Source organism: Condylostylus longicornis, unplaced genomic scaffold (genome assembly GCF_029603195.1).
Source record: "Condylostylus longicornis isolate FDR11 unplaced genomic scaffold, ASM2960319v2 ptg000091l, whole genome shotgun sequence".
NCBI classification, from domain to species: domain Eukaryota; kingdom Metazoa; phylum Arthropoda; class Insecta; order Diptera; family Dolichopodidae; genus Condylostylus; species Condylostylus longicornis.
The window spans coordinates 292,006-306,752 of NW_026578059.1; the positions used below are offsets into that span (position 1 = coordinate 292,006).

At 22.4% G+C, this 14,747-nt stretch overlaps 1 protein-coding gene across 12 annotated transcripts in view; it reads right to left on the bottom strand.

Moving 5' to 3' along the window:
- LOC129613801 (calcium-dependent secretion activator) overlaps positions 1-14,747 on the bottom strand; it is a 104,754-nt gene that overhangs the window by 58,896 nt on the left and 31,111 nt on the right. For 8 of the 12 annotated variants that reach the window (XM_055528060.1, XM_055528054.1, XM_055528057.1 and 5 more), the window contains 2 exons: positions 13,200-13,223; positions 6,932-6,946 (listed from right to left, as the gene is read on the bottom strand). The exons of 1 other annotated variant lie outside the window; for it this stretch is intronic. In XM_055528060.1, coding sequence (XP_055384035.1) covers positions 6,932-6,946; positions 13,200-13,223 — 39 coding nt within the window. The remainder of the gene's footprint in view (positions 1-6,931; positions 6,947-13,199; positions 13,224-14,747) is intronic. 3 more of the 12 variants (XM_055528063.1, XM_055528064.1, XM_055528061.1) reach the window with 2 other exon arrangements.

The following is a 14,747-nucleotide window of genomic DNA, read 5'->3' on the forward strand; positions in this document are numbered from 1 at the left end:
CAATTGACAAATATTTAAACGAATAGAAAAACTGAAAACAATAACAACTATATATCGTAATTGACATATATTTCCAAGGTACATTCTGAAAAAAAACGCGTTCACATTTAATATTTTTGTAAAAAAAAAAATTGCCTGCAGCTAAAATGTCATAAGCTTAAAAATTTACATTATTTGTTTAAAAATGTAAAAATTCTTCTGCTAGATGGTTTTCTTTGTAATTTGTTTCTGTGAAATCTTAATTTTGTGATTTTAAGAGAGCGAAATTGAATAAAATTAGACATTTTGATGTGGAATATTACGTGATTTTAAGAGAGTCTATTAAGTTAGCTTCCTGTTGAGTGAATTTGAATAAAATGTCTAAAAGTATATTGGAAATATTTCTTATCAAAAATTTTGTGAACATAACCGAATTGTAATATTGAACAGGGTTTATTGCATACATTTAGGGGTAAAAAATAAAAAATTGAAAAAATTTTAAGAGGATTTAACATGAATAGTCGAATTTAAGGATTTATTGCTTGAATTAAATCAGAATAATCATATTTTTCAATGGTATGGTATATACCCTCATCTTTTTGGGTTTATAGTTGTTTTGAAAAGCTTGCAGTTTTACAAGAATACGAGTATAAGGTGAAGAAAATTCAAATGAATTATGTGGTGATGGTTAGTTGAGAGATGATGAAGGTTTAAAAAAATCATTGCCCAACCTTTTATGTATATATATAACAAATATTAAGCAATATATATATATGTGTGTATATAGGAAAACAATCCCCTCCATTTCATCATTGATAATATTAAAGAATTTAAAACTATATATTTTAGTTTGTCTGGTTCTTTTTCTTTGTTTTTTATACTAGTATTTGTTACTTTAAAAATCAAATATGCATTCATGCACATTATTTACATGTCATATATTTATATATACAATCTTCAATATATATATTTATATATATATACATGTAAATGTTATTATACAACTATATTTATACAGCTACTTATATTTGCAATCAAAGAGAATTTTGCAAAGATTAATGGGCTTTTGTTTTTTGCCTAAAAATAACACGTCATCCTTGACTTCAAAATTTCAGCAAAAGACGATATTAATAAGCAATTAAACAATTATATTTAATACTTCTGAATTATATATTAATATTTTAGTTTACACAAGTTGTGATTACTAAAGTTTGTCGATACATAGAGTATTACTGAATTTTTGAAGTCATATTGAATGATTTTTAAAATAAAATTATACAAAATTTTTAAATCAATGTTTTTTTTTTTTTTGTTTTAATTGGGTTAAAATTATTTGTAACATTTAAAAATAAATAAAGGAAAATTACTTCAAATACTGTTTTGTTGTAAAAAGAATAAAAATATTTGAATATTAAGACTAGAAAAATTTAAAATTTTTGAAAGAAATTTACAAAGATTTCTACATAAAATTTTGAAATACTTTACAATTTTATCTATATGAATTTCTATCTACAAAAATTCTAAAGAATTGTACAATTATTTAAAATTAATAGAAATAAAAAAAAATGTACAAAATTTGAAATAAAAATTAAATTATTGCTTACAAAACAATAAAATGTAAAAAATCATATAGAGAATAATATTTTGCCCCCAAAAACACGTTATACAATCTTCAATACGAGTATATATAAATGAAATTTGTGCATGTATGTAAATTTAAGTTTGGAAGAAAAAAAAAAGAAAAAGTGAGGGACCTAAATAGCGAACGAATCGGAAAATTAAGAAAATACGCTATTCTTGTTTCCACTTAAATTAAATTTTATATTGCATATATCCTTACTATAAAATTACACTTTCTAAGAGTATAGACAATTCAGGATTTCATAAATTTAATATTTGTCAAATAGTTTTTTAGCGAGTTGTGAAATCACAAATAATTATAAACACTGTTTTAAAAAAATTTTCATAACTACACTCAAACTCGAAATTACTTTAATATACGCAATTGGGTTATGAAATGTAATTGTTGAATTATGTATAATATACTTACTTATACATATATATATATATATATAGGAAAAGAATTTTATGTTAAAAATTCAAAGTTTACATTTATTGAAGTCAAAAATTTAAGAAGAAAAGGTTAATTATTTGATATATAGCACACCAGTTAAACTATATTTTATTCTCTCCACCACGAAATTTCTAATATAAAAGGTACATATAAAAATATTTTTATATGTACAAAAAAAAAACAAATTATGAATGAAAATTGCAGATTTTGATGTCGAAACATAATGGTCTGGGCGGGTGTGAAAATCGCAATTATATCCACTATATTATTGCAATTTTCAGATAGAAGTTTGTGTATATATGTGTATTTTGGAACTATAATATGAATTAAAAATATTTTTGAATGAATTTTTCATTATAGATAGACTACTGAATTATTTTTTTTGGAAACAACTAAATTTGATAAGCACTATGATGAACAACAATGTTATACATATACATATAATATTTCATTATTATAAATATACCTATAAATTTCATAAATGAATGCAAATTATGTTAAATATAAGTCGAAAATCATCTAATATACAATTCAGCAATTAAAATTCATAAGCTGAATATATATTCCACGTATGTATATATTGTCGTTTATCGGTCACAAATTAATTTTAATTTTTTAAATTATAATAGTACATAATATGTTTGGGATATTTTTAAATTAATTGAGTATTTTATATGTCATATATTTGTGTCTTATATTTATATATATGTATATATATATATATATATATATATATATAAATTATATGAATACGAAACAAATAAAATATTAAATAAATTCGTAAATCATTTAATGAACACATTATATGTTGGTATATATTGAGTAATATGTCTAATATATCCATGACAACTGAATTGCAAAATAATACTGAATAACTACACAATTTTAGTTATAAAAACTCATATGAATTATATAATTCATAATGTAAATATGAATTATATAATTTTAATATCAGGGATAATAAAAAGTAGAAATATAGATTTTTATTTCATAATATTTTTTTCCTTAAAAATATAATATTTTTACATATAACGTATATTCAACTTAATAACTATACATCTTTTAATTAAAATTTAATAATCTGTGACTTCAAAAATACAATGATATTATGCAAAACTATTCAGCAATTACAATTTATAAGCTGAATTTTGTAATAATACGGTATATAATACTGCAATTTTAAAGTCAAAGAATATTATTATAAAATATTACTATATTAATTTTATTTCATAATTCTGTATATACTTCTTATATATTTTAAAAGGAGTTTTGATTTTAAACCTATATGTGTTAATTACAAAACATGGATTTGATTTTGTATATTTCTTTTTAATATAAATTCAATTTGACACCAAATAAATATAGAATTGAATCCAATAATGTATATTGAAAGTTTGAAATTAAAAGTACGTAAATTACCAAAGATGTCGCTTATTAATATTCAGAATAGGATTTTATATTTTCTATTTTATTTTTTTTTTAATTTTAATTATCGATATGTTGTATATATAGAATAAAAATGATTGAGGAAATAATTAAAAAAAAAAAAATAACAAAACAAAATTATATAAATTAGAACAAGATATTTTTCTAATATAAATCCATAACTTCAAAACTGCGGTAAATATACGATATTAATACACAATTCAGCTATTACAAGTTATTAGCTGAATACGATATTAATACTGCAATATTGAAATCAGGGGAGATATACAGAAAAGTTAAAAAAAGCAGAAAAAATAAAAGAGATAAATAGAGGGAAAAAATTATTCAAAGCGATATGTATGTGCGTGTATGTGTGCTTACAATGTGCTTATGTTGATTATTAAAAAAAAAAAAATTTAAAGCATATGCCCAAGCTATTTTGAAAACAGAGTAAAACTTTAAATGCAATAAACTCAAATCATATATAGAACACATTTATATTATATTTAAAGTCAAAGTAAAAAAAATTAACCCTCTTCGAAAAAGTTCTTTTCATCTTTTTTTTTTGTAATTATTAATATTGATAGCAGGTACAGCGAAATATGTGTTAAATAAATATACAAAAATACGAAATTTATATAAAAATTATTATTAGGGAACGTGTTTGTATATTTATCGGGGAAAAGCAATCAAAAGGAACTATAATATGTCCATTATAAATGTATAAGAATTAGAATCAGAGCAGATGTTGAGGAGGAGTGCCAAAGGTTCTTGTACAAATGCACCTGTACGAATACCCCGAAAACGCAATAATAAGCAATACTTATACTCAATTCAACTTATGATCTTTACGATATTCTGCAAATTTTTGAAATCGCGATTTTTTGTAATATAATATTATGTAAGCAAATTTAAGTTATTTACTAAACATCATCTGAGCTTTTTTTATATAACTTAATTTATCATAATCTCGACATTATACGTTATATTGAAAATAATACCCGTAGCTTTAAAATTTCAGATATTGCAACTAAATTCAGCAACTACAATTCATAAGGTGAATTATATTTTAAAGGAGGGTATGTTACTGAAATTTTTAAGTTTCGTGATAAAATTTTGATTATTTCTTTTGAAAAGAAAAAAAAAAAATTCAAACTATGCAGGTTTTTATTTTTTCAATCTAAAAAAAAAAAACAAAGAAAATAAAACTGTATTCTATTTATATGTTTTAAATAAACCCTGACTTCAAAATTGCAGTTATAAAAAATATATATAAAATTGAGTTTATGAGTTCTGATTGCTGAATAATACTTTTATACTGTATTGCAGCAATTTTGAAGTCACGAAAACTGACACACATCAAACAAATAAATAAAAAAAAAAAATTATATTTAAAATATACTACTTTAAATATAAAAAGCTTTAGATATACATAAAAATATTTCATACACTTATAATAATAAACTTTTTCTTTACATCTAAACAATTCTTAAAGATCCACAAACAAACGAATTTACTTCAAACATAATGTGATAAATAAAATTATAAAAAAAATTGAATATATTAAAAAATTATATATATATATATATATAATATATATATACATATATGTATGTATATATATATATAAATATATATATATGTGTGTGGTAAATTGAATGATTTCTTAAATGCATCAAAATTGATATTGAATTCAACTTTGGTTATAAAGCAACTTTAACTTTTTGAATTCTTACACATTTTTAATATCAATGCATTTTGAAAATCAATCAAAACAAAAAAAAAAGAGAAAAAATTAAGTGCAAAATCTTAATAGAGACAGACATAGAGAGAGAAAGAGATAAGAAGAGAGAGAAAAATAGAAAAATAGAGAAACGGAAAAGAAAATCAAAAAAAAAAATTACACGATCGTTCCTATTAAAAATAACGTACTTAATTGACTGATTACTGATTAAATGACAGACAAATACAATTGTTAGGAAGTGCAAAAGAGCTACTGTCAAAAGGTGCATATGCGACTGTCCGTATATAAATAATAATCAGTAGAATCTATGTTATTTTTAAAAATTGTACAACTTGATCAGAAAGTATAAAACTATTAGAATAAACACAATCATGTTTAAAAGTCAACAATACTGTATAAAAAATATATATATATAATTGTCAGAAATTGTATAAAGCTGATCAAAATGATCATTTTTATTCAATCAATTAAGTTACGATATAATTACATAATAGGATTTCGTATATGAAGCGCAACCAACCTTATCATGTTAAGTTTTCTAAAAATTTCATTATTTTAATTTCAAAAGTATATTATGTATTACTCTGTAAAATGAAAAGCAAAACATATGTCGTGACATTTTCAATTGCACATTTATTTTGTATGCAGTAACATAATAATATCAAATAATGAATTATGTATATAAGAACATATTACTGCAATTTTGAATTAAATTATTATTCATATAATAGTTGTGAGCTGAATTGTATTAATTTTACTTGGAAACTACAAACAACAAGTCATAAACTAAATTGCAGTAATAAACATCGTATTACACTATAATTTTAAATTCAATCAGCATAATTATAGCAACAACTTTCATATTGCGTTTTAAGGCAAAATAAAATTTTATTTTATGCACAATATAATTTTGAACTATATGAATATTGCAGTATAGTTATCCCGCAACACTTTCGAACAATTAAAAATCAATTATAGATTTTTAATATGAACTCTTCTTTGTTCAATTCTATGAAACTTTTAATCATGATAAGGATGGTATATAAAAATATATAAATAAAACATTTAAGTGAGTAAATTTAAATAGCTATTTAAAGATAAAAAAAAAAATAAATTAATTTGCTTAAAACATAATATCATTGTTATATAATATATTGTTAAGTTTGTTTTGAATTTTTAAAATTACAGCGAAACCGTATATTATACATACAATTCATTTTATATTATTTAGAATTGCTACAATTTCAAAGTTAGGAATAATCAATTTTTAAGTAAACATGTAAATTAAATTTTTTAGTATTTTTTTTTTAAATTAACATACTTCAAACTTCTGGAAAAAGATCAACCTTAAATTCCTGGCTTTGGAATTGGAATAATTTGATTTTAATATACAATTCAGCAATTATAAACGGTAAACTGAATTGTTTATTATTATAGTTCTAAATACTACAATTTTTAAGTCGCACACGTATTACAAAAGTTATTCAATCAAATTTCTCTTAATATATGTACATATATATAACAATGATTCCGAATTTGAAAACAAACAATTAAATTAAGTAAGAAAGAATAAAAAAAAATTTATTCATTTTTTTTTTTTTATTAAATGAAGGAAAAATATTTAAAATTAAGTATATATGGAAAAAAAAACAAAAAAAAATTTTTTTTAAAATGATTATTTTTTGAAAATCTTATCATAATCAACTTACAGAAACGACGGAGTGCTGTAAAAAGAAAATTTCCATTTATTATTATTTCATTCATTATAGAATTAAAAAAAAAAAACAAGTAATTAATTAATTTGTTTGTTTTGTTTTGTTTCTTTTTGCAATAAATTTTTTTTTATTGTTTGTTTTTTTTTTTTATTATAAACGGTAAAGGTAACCTTTTAAACTCTTCTAGAATTGAATTTATAAGCAAATATTTTAGATTTTGTCTTCAAATTATTGGTTTCGCGTTAAAATTAATTTGCATAAATAAAAAATTAAATATATTATGGTAATTGAAATAAATACAATTGCTGAATTACTTAACAACAACTGTTAGTATAACTGTAATATTTTGGAGTCACTTTTTAATACTGTAGCTTATTCTGAGTACTGAATCTCTCAGTGACAGTGACATTTATCGTAAAAATTTCAAAAACTTTATTATGGATACGAATTATTTATAGAAAATAGTTTGTGTTTGCAATAATAATATTAAATGATTTCCGATAATTATCACTATCATTTAGAGATTCGATACTCAGGATTAAGCCATACTGTATTTTCTTTTATAAAATTAAGGAAATATACGATTCATAATTTGAATTACAATATTAAAGTAATATTGAATTGTATATAAAAACAAAAAAAAAAAATTTTATACAATTCAGCAATTAAAATTCGTTGGTTGGACTCTGTATATATAAATATAATACATATAGTTTGCAATTATTGTTTTAGATTAATAATTACGTTTTTATATATTTAATTATGAATAATTTTAAAATTATGATTAGTCGAAAAAAAAATTTTTTTTTAACGTAAAAATAATGATATTAAATTAACAAAAAAAAATTGCGCATAATGGATGTATTTCTTTATAGAAAAATATTATAGAAATGCGTAAGGTGTGTTTTCCTTTAATTTTCTTTCACAATAATTTTTGTTTAAACATAAACATAACCCTGACTTCAAAATTCAAGTCATAAGGTATTAATGCTCAATTCAGCAATTTCAGTGCATAAGCTGAATTGAATTTATAATACCGTAATTACTGAGATTTTCAAATCAGATATATTCAAATATAATAAGCTTTGACTAAAATTTCTCACTCATTTACAAATATTTTATTTAATTTTTTTAAATTCTTTAGAAAAAGATCCATATATGATGACTTCAAAACTGCAGTAATATTGTGTATATAAAAGTACAATTCAGCTTATGAATTTTAATTGCTGAATTGTGTATTAACATTTGATATTATTGCATTTTTGAAGTCAGATGGTTGGTGTTTTATTTATGATAAAAAAAAAATACATTTAGCATGATATCCTAAAATTTTTATCCCTTTTTATATATATATTTAAATAAAATAAAAAAGGATATAATATTTACTTAATATTATTTTCAAAACGTAAGGTAAACAAAGTACGTCAAACATTCAAAAAAAAAGAAAAAAAAAATTGCATTGAAATAAAAAAAAACAGGAACAATATAGCAACAATTTCATATTATGTTCAACGTTTTTTTTTTCAAATAAAAAAAAAACAAGCAACAACATTAATAATTTTTTTTTATGTAACTTCCGGTTTGTTTGACTTTACAATTAGAAATTTCATATTTATGGCTATCCGGAAATTCAATTTAAATTAATTTTAATTTAATGTATAAAAAATGTAAGAGTATATAATAAGAGTTTTATGAATGTTTGATATCATGAAATAGTAATAAAAGAAGAAAAAAAATTAATAAAATTAAACAAATTAATTTTTTTTAATTTTCAAAATTAAATTTAATCAAATAGGTCTATATATAAAGGTCTATATTTTTGTTTTTTAATATTTATATTCCTTAAATCCTTTTAATGCCTCTAATGTTATCATAATATCAAACTTTGTGACTCCAAAATTACAGTAATACGCAGTATTAAAATACAATTCATCTGATAATTTCGTAATTTTTGAATGATTTGTATTAATTGCAGTATTACCGAAATTTCTAAGTCATACAAATAATCCAAGCGTTATTAGAAATACAGTAGAATAGAATAGTTTTTAGCAAAATATATAAGTCGATTTCAGTTTTAATGACTAAGCAGCTAAATTTAACTTATATATGTTTAAAATACATATGTATACCATGTATGTATAAAATACATATACAAGTTTACATATATATCCGATGTTCAAGCACATATATATACAGGGTGATTCACATAAGTTAGGAGCCATATACCATCGGGTAGAGGGTCAAAAATAAGTAAAATTTTTGTTCGGAACAAAGTGTTAAATCGGAACTGTTTCTGAGCTACAGGGATTTTAAGAAAATTTGGCAAAATTTTGGCATACTTAAATGTTTTTGCTTATAAATTCCGTTCCAAAAAAGATACCAGTTTCAAAGAAATTTGAAAGAGCTTTAAGAGAGCTTTAAATAAAGAATAACGAGTTATTTGGTTCTATATGTTTTTCGGAAATACAAGGCTTCAAATTTTAAGTAAATTCCAATTTTTTTCAACTTTTATTTTTTTAATTTTTCTTCCCCGACAATGAAAAATAGTCATAATTTTTTGAGTTTACACATTCTATTACGGCCTTTAAGAACTGGACATAGAAATGTTATTTTTTTTTTTTTGCTATATCTCCTGTACCGCGAAAGATTTTTTAATGCCTAATGACTTAAATTCAAGTTTAAGCAGCTGGGCAAAATCCTGCGAAGGGAATTTTGGAACTTTAAAAAAAATTCATAAAAAATTGTCGGCGCAAAAAAAGTAAAAAAATAAAAGTTGAGAAAAATTAGAATTTTTCTAAAGTTCGAATGCTGTTTTTTGTTCGTCTAAAGTCATTTTATCACCCTGTTTCGGGGATACCATTGAATCTCGGACACCTTATATATATATCCTGACATCAGAATATTACTATGATAATAATAAGGTAAAAATTTTTATATATTACAATAGAATAATATTCTTGATATATGATTTCAGAATTGTTGCACAGTAATGGGGACATTACAATGCGAAATTCAGCTTCAAATGAGTCCTAATTTGCTAAATTTTGTTAAAAAACTGAAATATTAAATTAGAGTTTTTGTTTTTTTTGTCTTTAAATAATTTTACTCGTTAAAGTTACATAAAAGTCAGCATTTAAAACATTTCATTGCTACAAAAATTAAAATGTATGTGATGGAGAAAAATTCAAATAATTCAATGAATAAAATACAGTAAAAATATTTCTAAAAACTCAAGATAATGTATATTATTTAATATTGTAAATTTTGAAAACCTATAAGTCTAAATAAAATATATATCTAAGAATTCTAAGGATATATAAAATTTATTTTCTATAAAAGGATTTAAATTTCTTTAAGTCCCTTATGTACTTAAATGTATTTAAGTCCCTTTTTATTTTAGTTAATACAAAATTTCCTTATTATTTAAAAGTAATTGTTCTTCCAGTATAATAGAGAATGTAAAATATTCTATAATGTTAAAAGACCTCATAGTAATATTGTCAGCCTGTCTAGATCATAATACATGTTATAGGGAGTTCATCAAATTATATATAGATCTAACGTTAGCTTAACTTATTCAGTAATTAAAACTTTAATTGTTGAATAAATTAAGTTCATGCTAAATCAGAATTTTTCGTATAGACTCTCACAAAAATATAAGGGAGTGATGCTCACTCGTTTTTCAAAACGGATTAAAAATTAATTGAAAAAAAAAATGCTAAAAAAATAAAGCTGTCAACTGCAAGTACTGAGAAAAAAACAAAACGAAAAACGCACTGCAAAACTCTATTGTGGAGAGAACCGCAAACCTGATTGACTAAAATTAATCAACTATAGCAAAAAGAAAAATAGGGGAAAAAATACAAGTTTAAAAAAAATTTAAAAAAGAAAGAAAAAAAATATAATAATAATAATCAAAAAATTTTCCAGAAGATAAAGAGGGAGATGCTGAAAATTTCTGACCTAAAATGCCATAATATGGTGTCCAATACACAATTCAGCAATTGAAAATTCATCTGATTTTGAGTTCACAAGTCCTAATAAAAAAACCAGTTTGTATAGTATAAAAATCTAAATAAATATATTGTGAAAATAATTTCCGGCAAAAGAATACGCCGCCGAAAATTGACTTCGCCTTAAAATGAAAGATGGTAGGTTATTTTTGTTTATCATTCAAAAGCAGCTTCGGAAAATTCAAAAATACATGTGCTTATTCACATGTCCACTGTTATACATACATATGTATATATAAAAGTTAGTGTTATAAACTTTAATATATTGTTTACATTTACAAATACCCTGATATAAAATTTTTCAATAACATTATCAATATATAAAATATAAAATGTATGAATAAAATGTATGTAGTATAAATAAGATTTAGTGATGTCACTGTAATCGCGGGCGACTTCATTATTACAGTATAGTAAAGAGTGTGCCAAAATTCACACAAGATTTGAATTTTCTAAAAACAAATACAGCGTGGCTGCTGACAGTTCAGGGTTATTAAAAATGGAGCGCTACACAAAATGACAACGAATTTTTATTGTTGAGCAATATTTTGTATAATGAAAGTTTTTCGAACAAAATCACCTTCAGCGATGAGGCTTTTCATGGTTTTGTTAATTAAAAAATTGTCGCATTTGCGGTTCAGAAAATCAACAAGTGATTGTTGAGAAACACATGCATCCACAACGTGACATTTTGGTAATCGAAATTGGCCGCCCAGATCATGCCATTCAACGCCGTTGGATTTTTTTTTGGGTTTTTTGAATATAAGGTTTATGTCGACAAGCCCACGACCACCCACGCCTTGAAGGAGGGGATTCAGCGCTGTATCACCGAAATTCAGTCATATTTATGGAACACAATCATGGAAAATTTCAGCAAAAGAATTCGTATGTGCCACCAAAGCGGTGGGGGCCATTTACCCGAAATGCTATTCCATACATAACCTTATAGTCTATACTATATTAATCAGTAAAAATTTACAATTTTTAATTATAAACCTGTGATTTCTCTCGAAATTACTTCCTGCGTGAATTTTGAGACACCTTTTTTAATTACTAATTGTACAAATAAGCAATTATAACTCATAAGACTGAATTATATTTTAAATACAGATATTTATTATTATTAAGTTGGGGTTTTTTTAAATGAATAGCTAGCTAATTATGCAAGCGATCATTTGAAAAAAATATTTAAAATTTCTAATCCTTTATGCAACACCTAAATAGTATGTGGTAAAATAACCATATATAAATAACTGATATGAAAGTTATTACTACTCATTATATGTATAACTTGAAATTAATTAATGAATGTAAGACAAGACAGGCTAAAGAGATGCTCTTAAGGCAACATGTATAGTTTCACAAATATTGCAAATATTATACTTTTCTACTCTATGTTTTTTTTTCAAATAATCTTTTTTTATTTTAAATAATCCATATGTTATATGATTATAAACCCTGACTTCAAAATTGCTGTATATATAGTGATAAAACGTTATAAAAACACAATTCAGCTATAATAATTCATAAGCTGAATTGCATATGAATATCGTCTGTGTAATTATAGAATTTTAAAGGCATACATAAAAATATTATTGCAATTTTGAAATTTGATTATATATTTATATATATATATATATATATTAACTTATATACTTATGATATAATATGTAATAATGAGAAAAGAAATATGTATATTAAACGTTTATATATGTATGGATAATTATAATATTAGTCAATTATATTAAAGTTTGCAACGCAACCTAAATAATAATAAAAATAATAATGATACAATAAACGCCTACGTCTATTTATTATTTTATATAAATATATATGTATATTTATATTTACACACGTTCATATATATATATATATATATATATATATATATATATATACATACATTTATATATATACATATATATATATACATATAATCTACTAACACAACAATATTTACGAATTATAACATGTATGTATATGTATATTTATATAAACTATATATATATAGACATGTTTGCATAAGAGTATCGTGATTTTAAAATTACAGAAAATACTGTGAAAATATACAATTCAGCTTATGAGTTATAGTTGCTGAATTGTATAGTAATACAGTATTAGTGTAGTTTCGAAGTCACCTGTTAATATATTTGTGTATATTACAATTAACGAAAAGAAATAAAAAAAAAAAGAAATAAAAACATGAAAAGACCATGCAAATTCATCATGGAAATCAAATGAGATCTTACCAAACTTTCATTAATGAATTACACCTGTAAACGCATAATTATATAAAAAAAAATTTTTTTATATAAAAAAAAATAGAAATAAAAAAAAGAATAGAAAATATTTTATATACCTATATTATATAAATAAAAATATATTTTTAAACATTAAAAGTGAATATATAGGTAGTTCTTCATATTTTAGTTTTTTCTGTTATAACATAAATTATTATACTGAGGCTTTCCCTCCCCCATTTTCAAATTTGCACGATATTTTATTATTCGAAATTCCTAAAATGCCACCGTTCGTTTTATATAACGTCATTCCTAATATATATATATCCTTCATTTTTATAGCAGGTTTTGTGATTAATTAAAAATATATCGAAAATTTTTTTCAATTATAATTTTTCAGCAAAGAAAAAAGAAACAAGTGTTTAAAAACATAAAAACCTCCAATATCGCCTTGACTTCAAAATTAAATCAATAAATTAAATTAAAATTTGCTGAACACAATTCAGCAATTACAATTTTTAGACTGAATTGTTTAATAATGCCGTGTTATATAAAGTAATTCTGAAGTCAGTGATACTGTTTAGTTTCAAAATCTAACACCTTTTTGAGAATTCATTTTATTCAGCAATTCTGCATACATCTGTTTTATACGAAATAAAATAAATTAATGAAAATTTTGAGTTGAACCAGTTATTGGAGATGGAATAGAGTTTTATAATACAAAAATTTGTTTTTACATTTTTAATTGAAAAATACCTCAGCAAAACACAAAAAGAAAACAAACAAAAAGCAAATTTTAAACTAAAAAGAAAAATTCAAAAAAGAAAAGTAAAATACAATCAGACGACAGCTACAGTAGGCGAAAAGCAGATAACGAAAATAACGTGAAAAATTACAAGCAAAATATTTTTTTTCGTTTTCTTTATTTTATTAAATTTTTTTTTTGGTCAAACTTATTAAATGAAACCAAATTCTGCCAAATTTAATAACAAATTAAATATATTGAAATTATATAGTCGAATGCTGAACATCGAAAAATTTAGTGTATTAAGCTGAATAAAATATATGTATATATATATATTTTTTTTTTTAATTAATAATTTAAATGAAAATATAAAAAAGTTTTAAATTTGAAAAGAAAAAATTTGTTATTTACAATTAGGTGTATAAAATATTAGAGGCATGGATTTTCAAAAAAAATTTTGTTAAATAACACAATATTTGTATGTATATATGTATTTATACATATCCCCTAATATCCAAATTCGGCTAATACTGTATTTATACATAATTCAGCAATTAGTACTTTATAAGCTGAATTGTTTATAGTAAATATAATATTATTATGATTTACATATAATAATAAAAGTTATTTATATCATATCGTATAGAGTTAACTTCAAAATTTAATTCAGCAATTATTACTTATGAGCTGGAAAGTGTATTATTATGCCATATGATATATTAGTACAGTTTTGACGCCAGGAATGAATATATATATATAGTAAGATAACCTTTGACTACACTTATTTGTAAGTCGGTTTTCACAATTTTTAA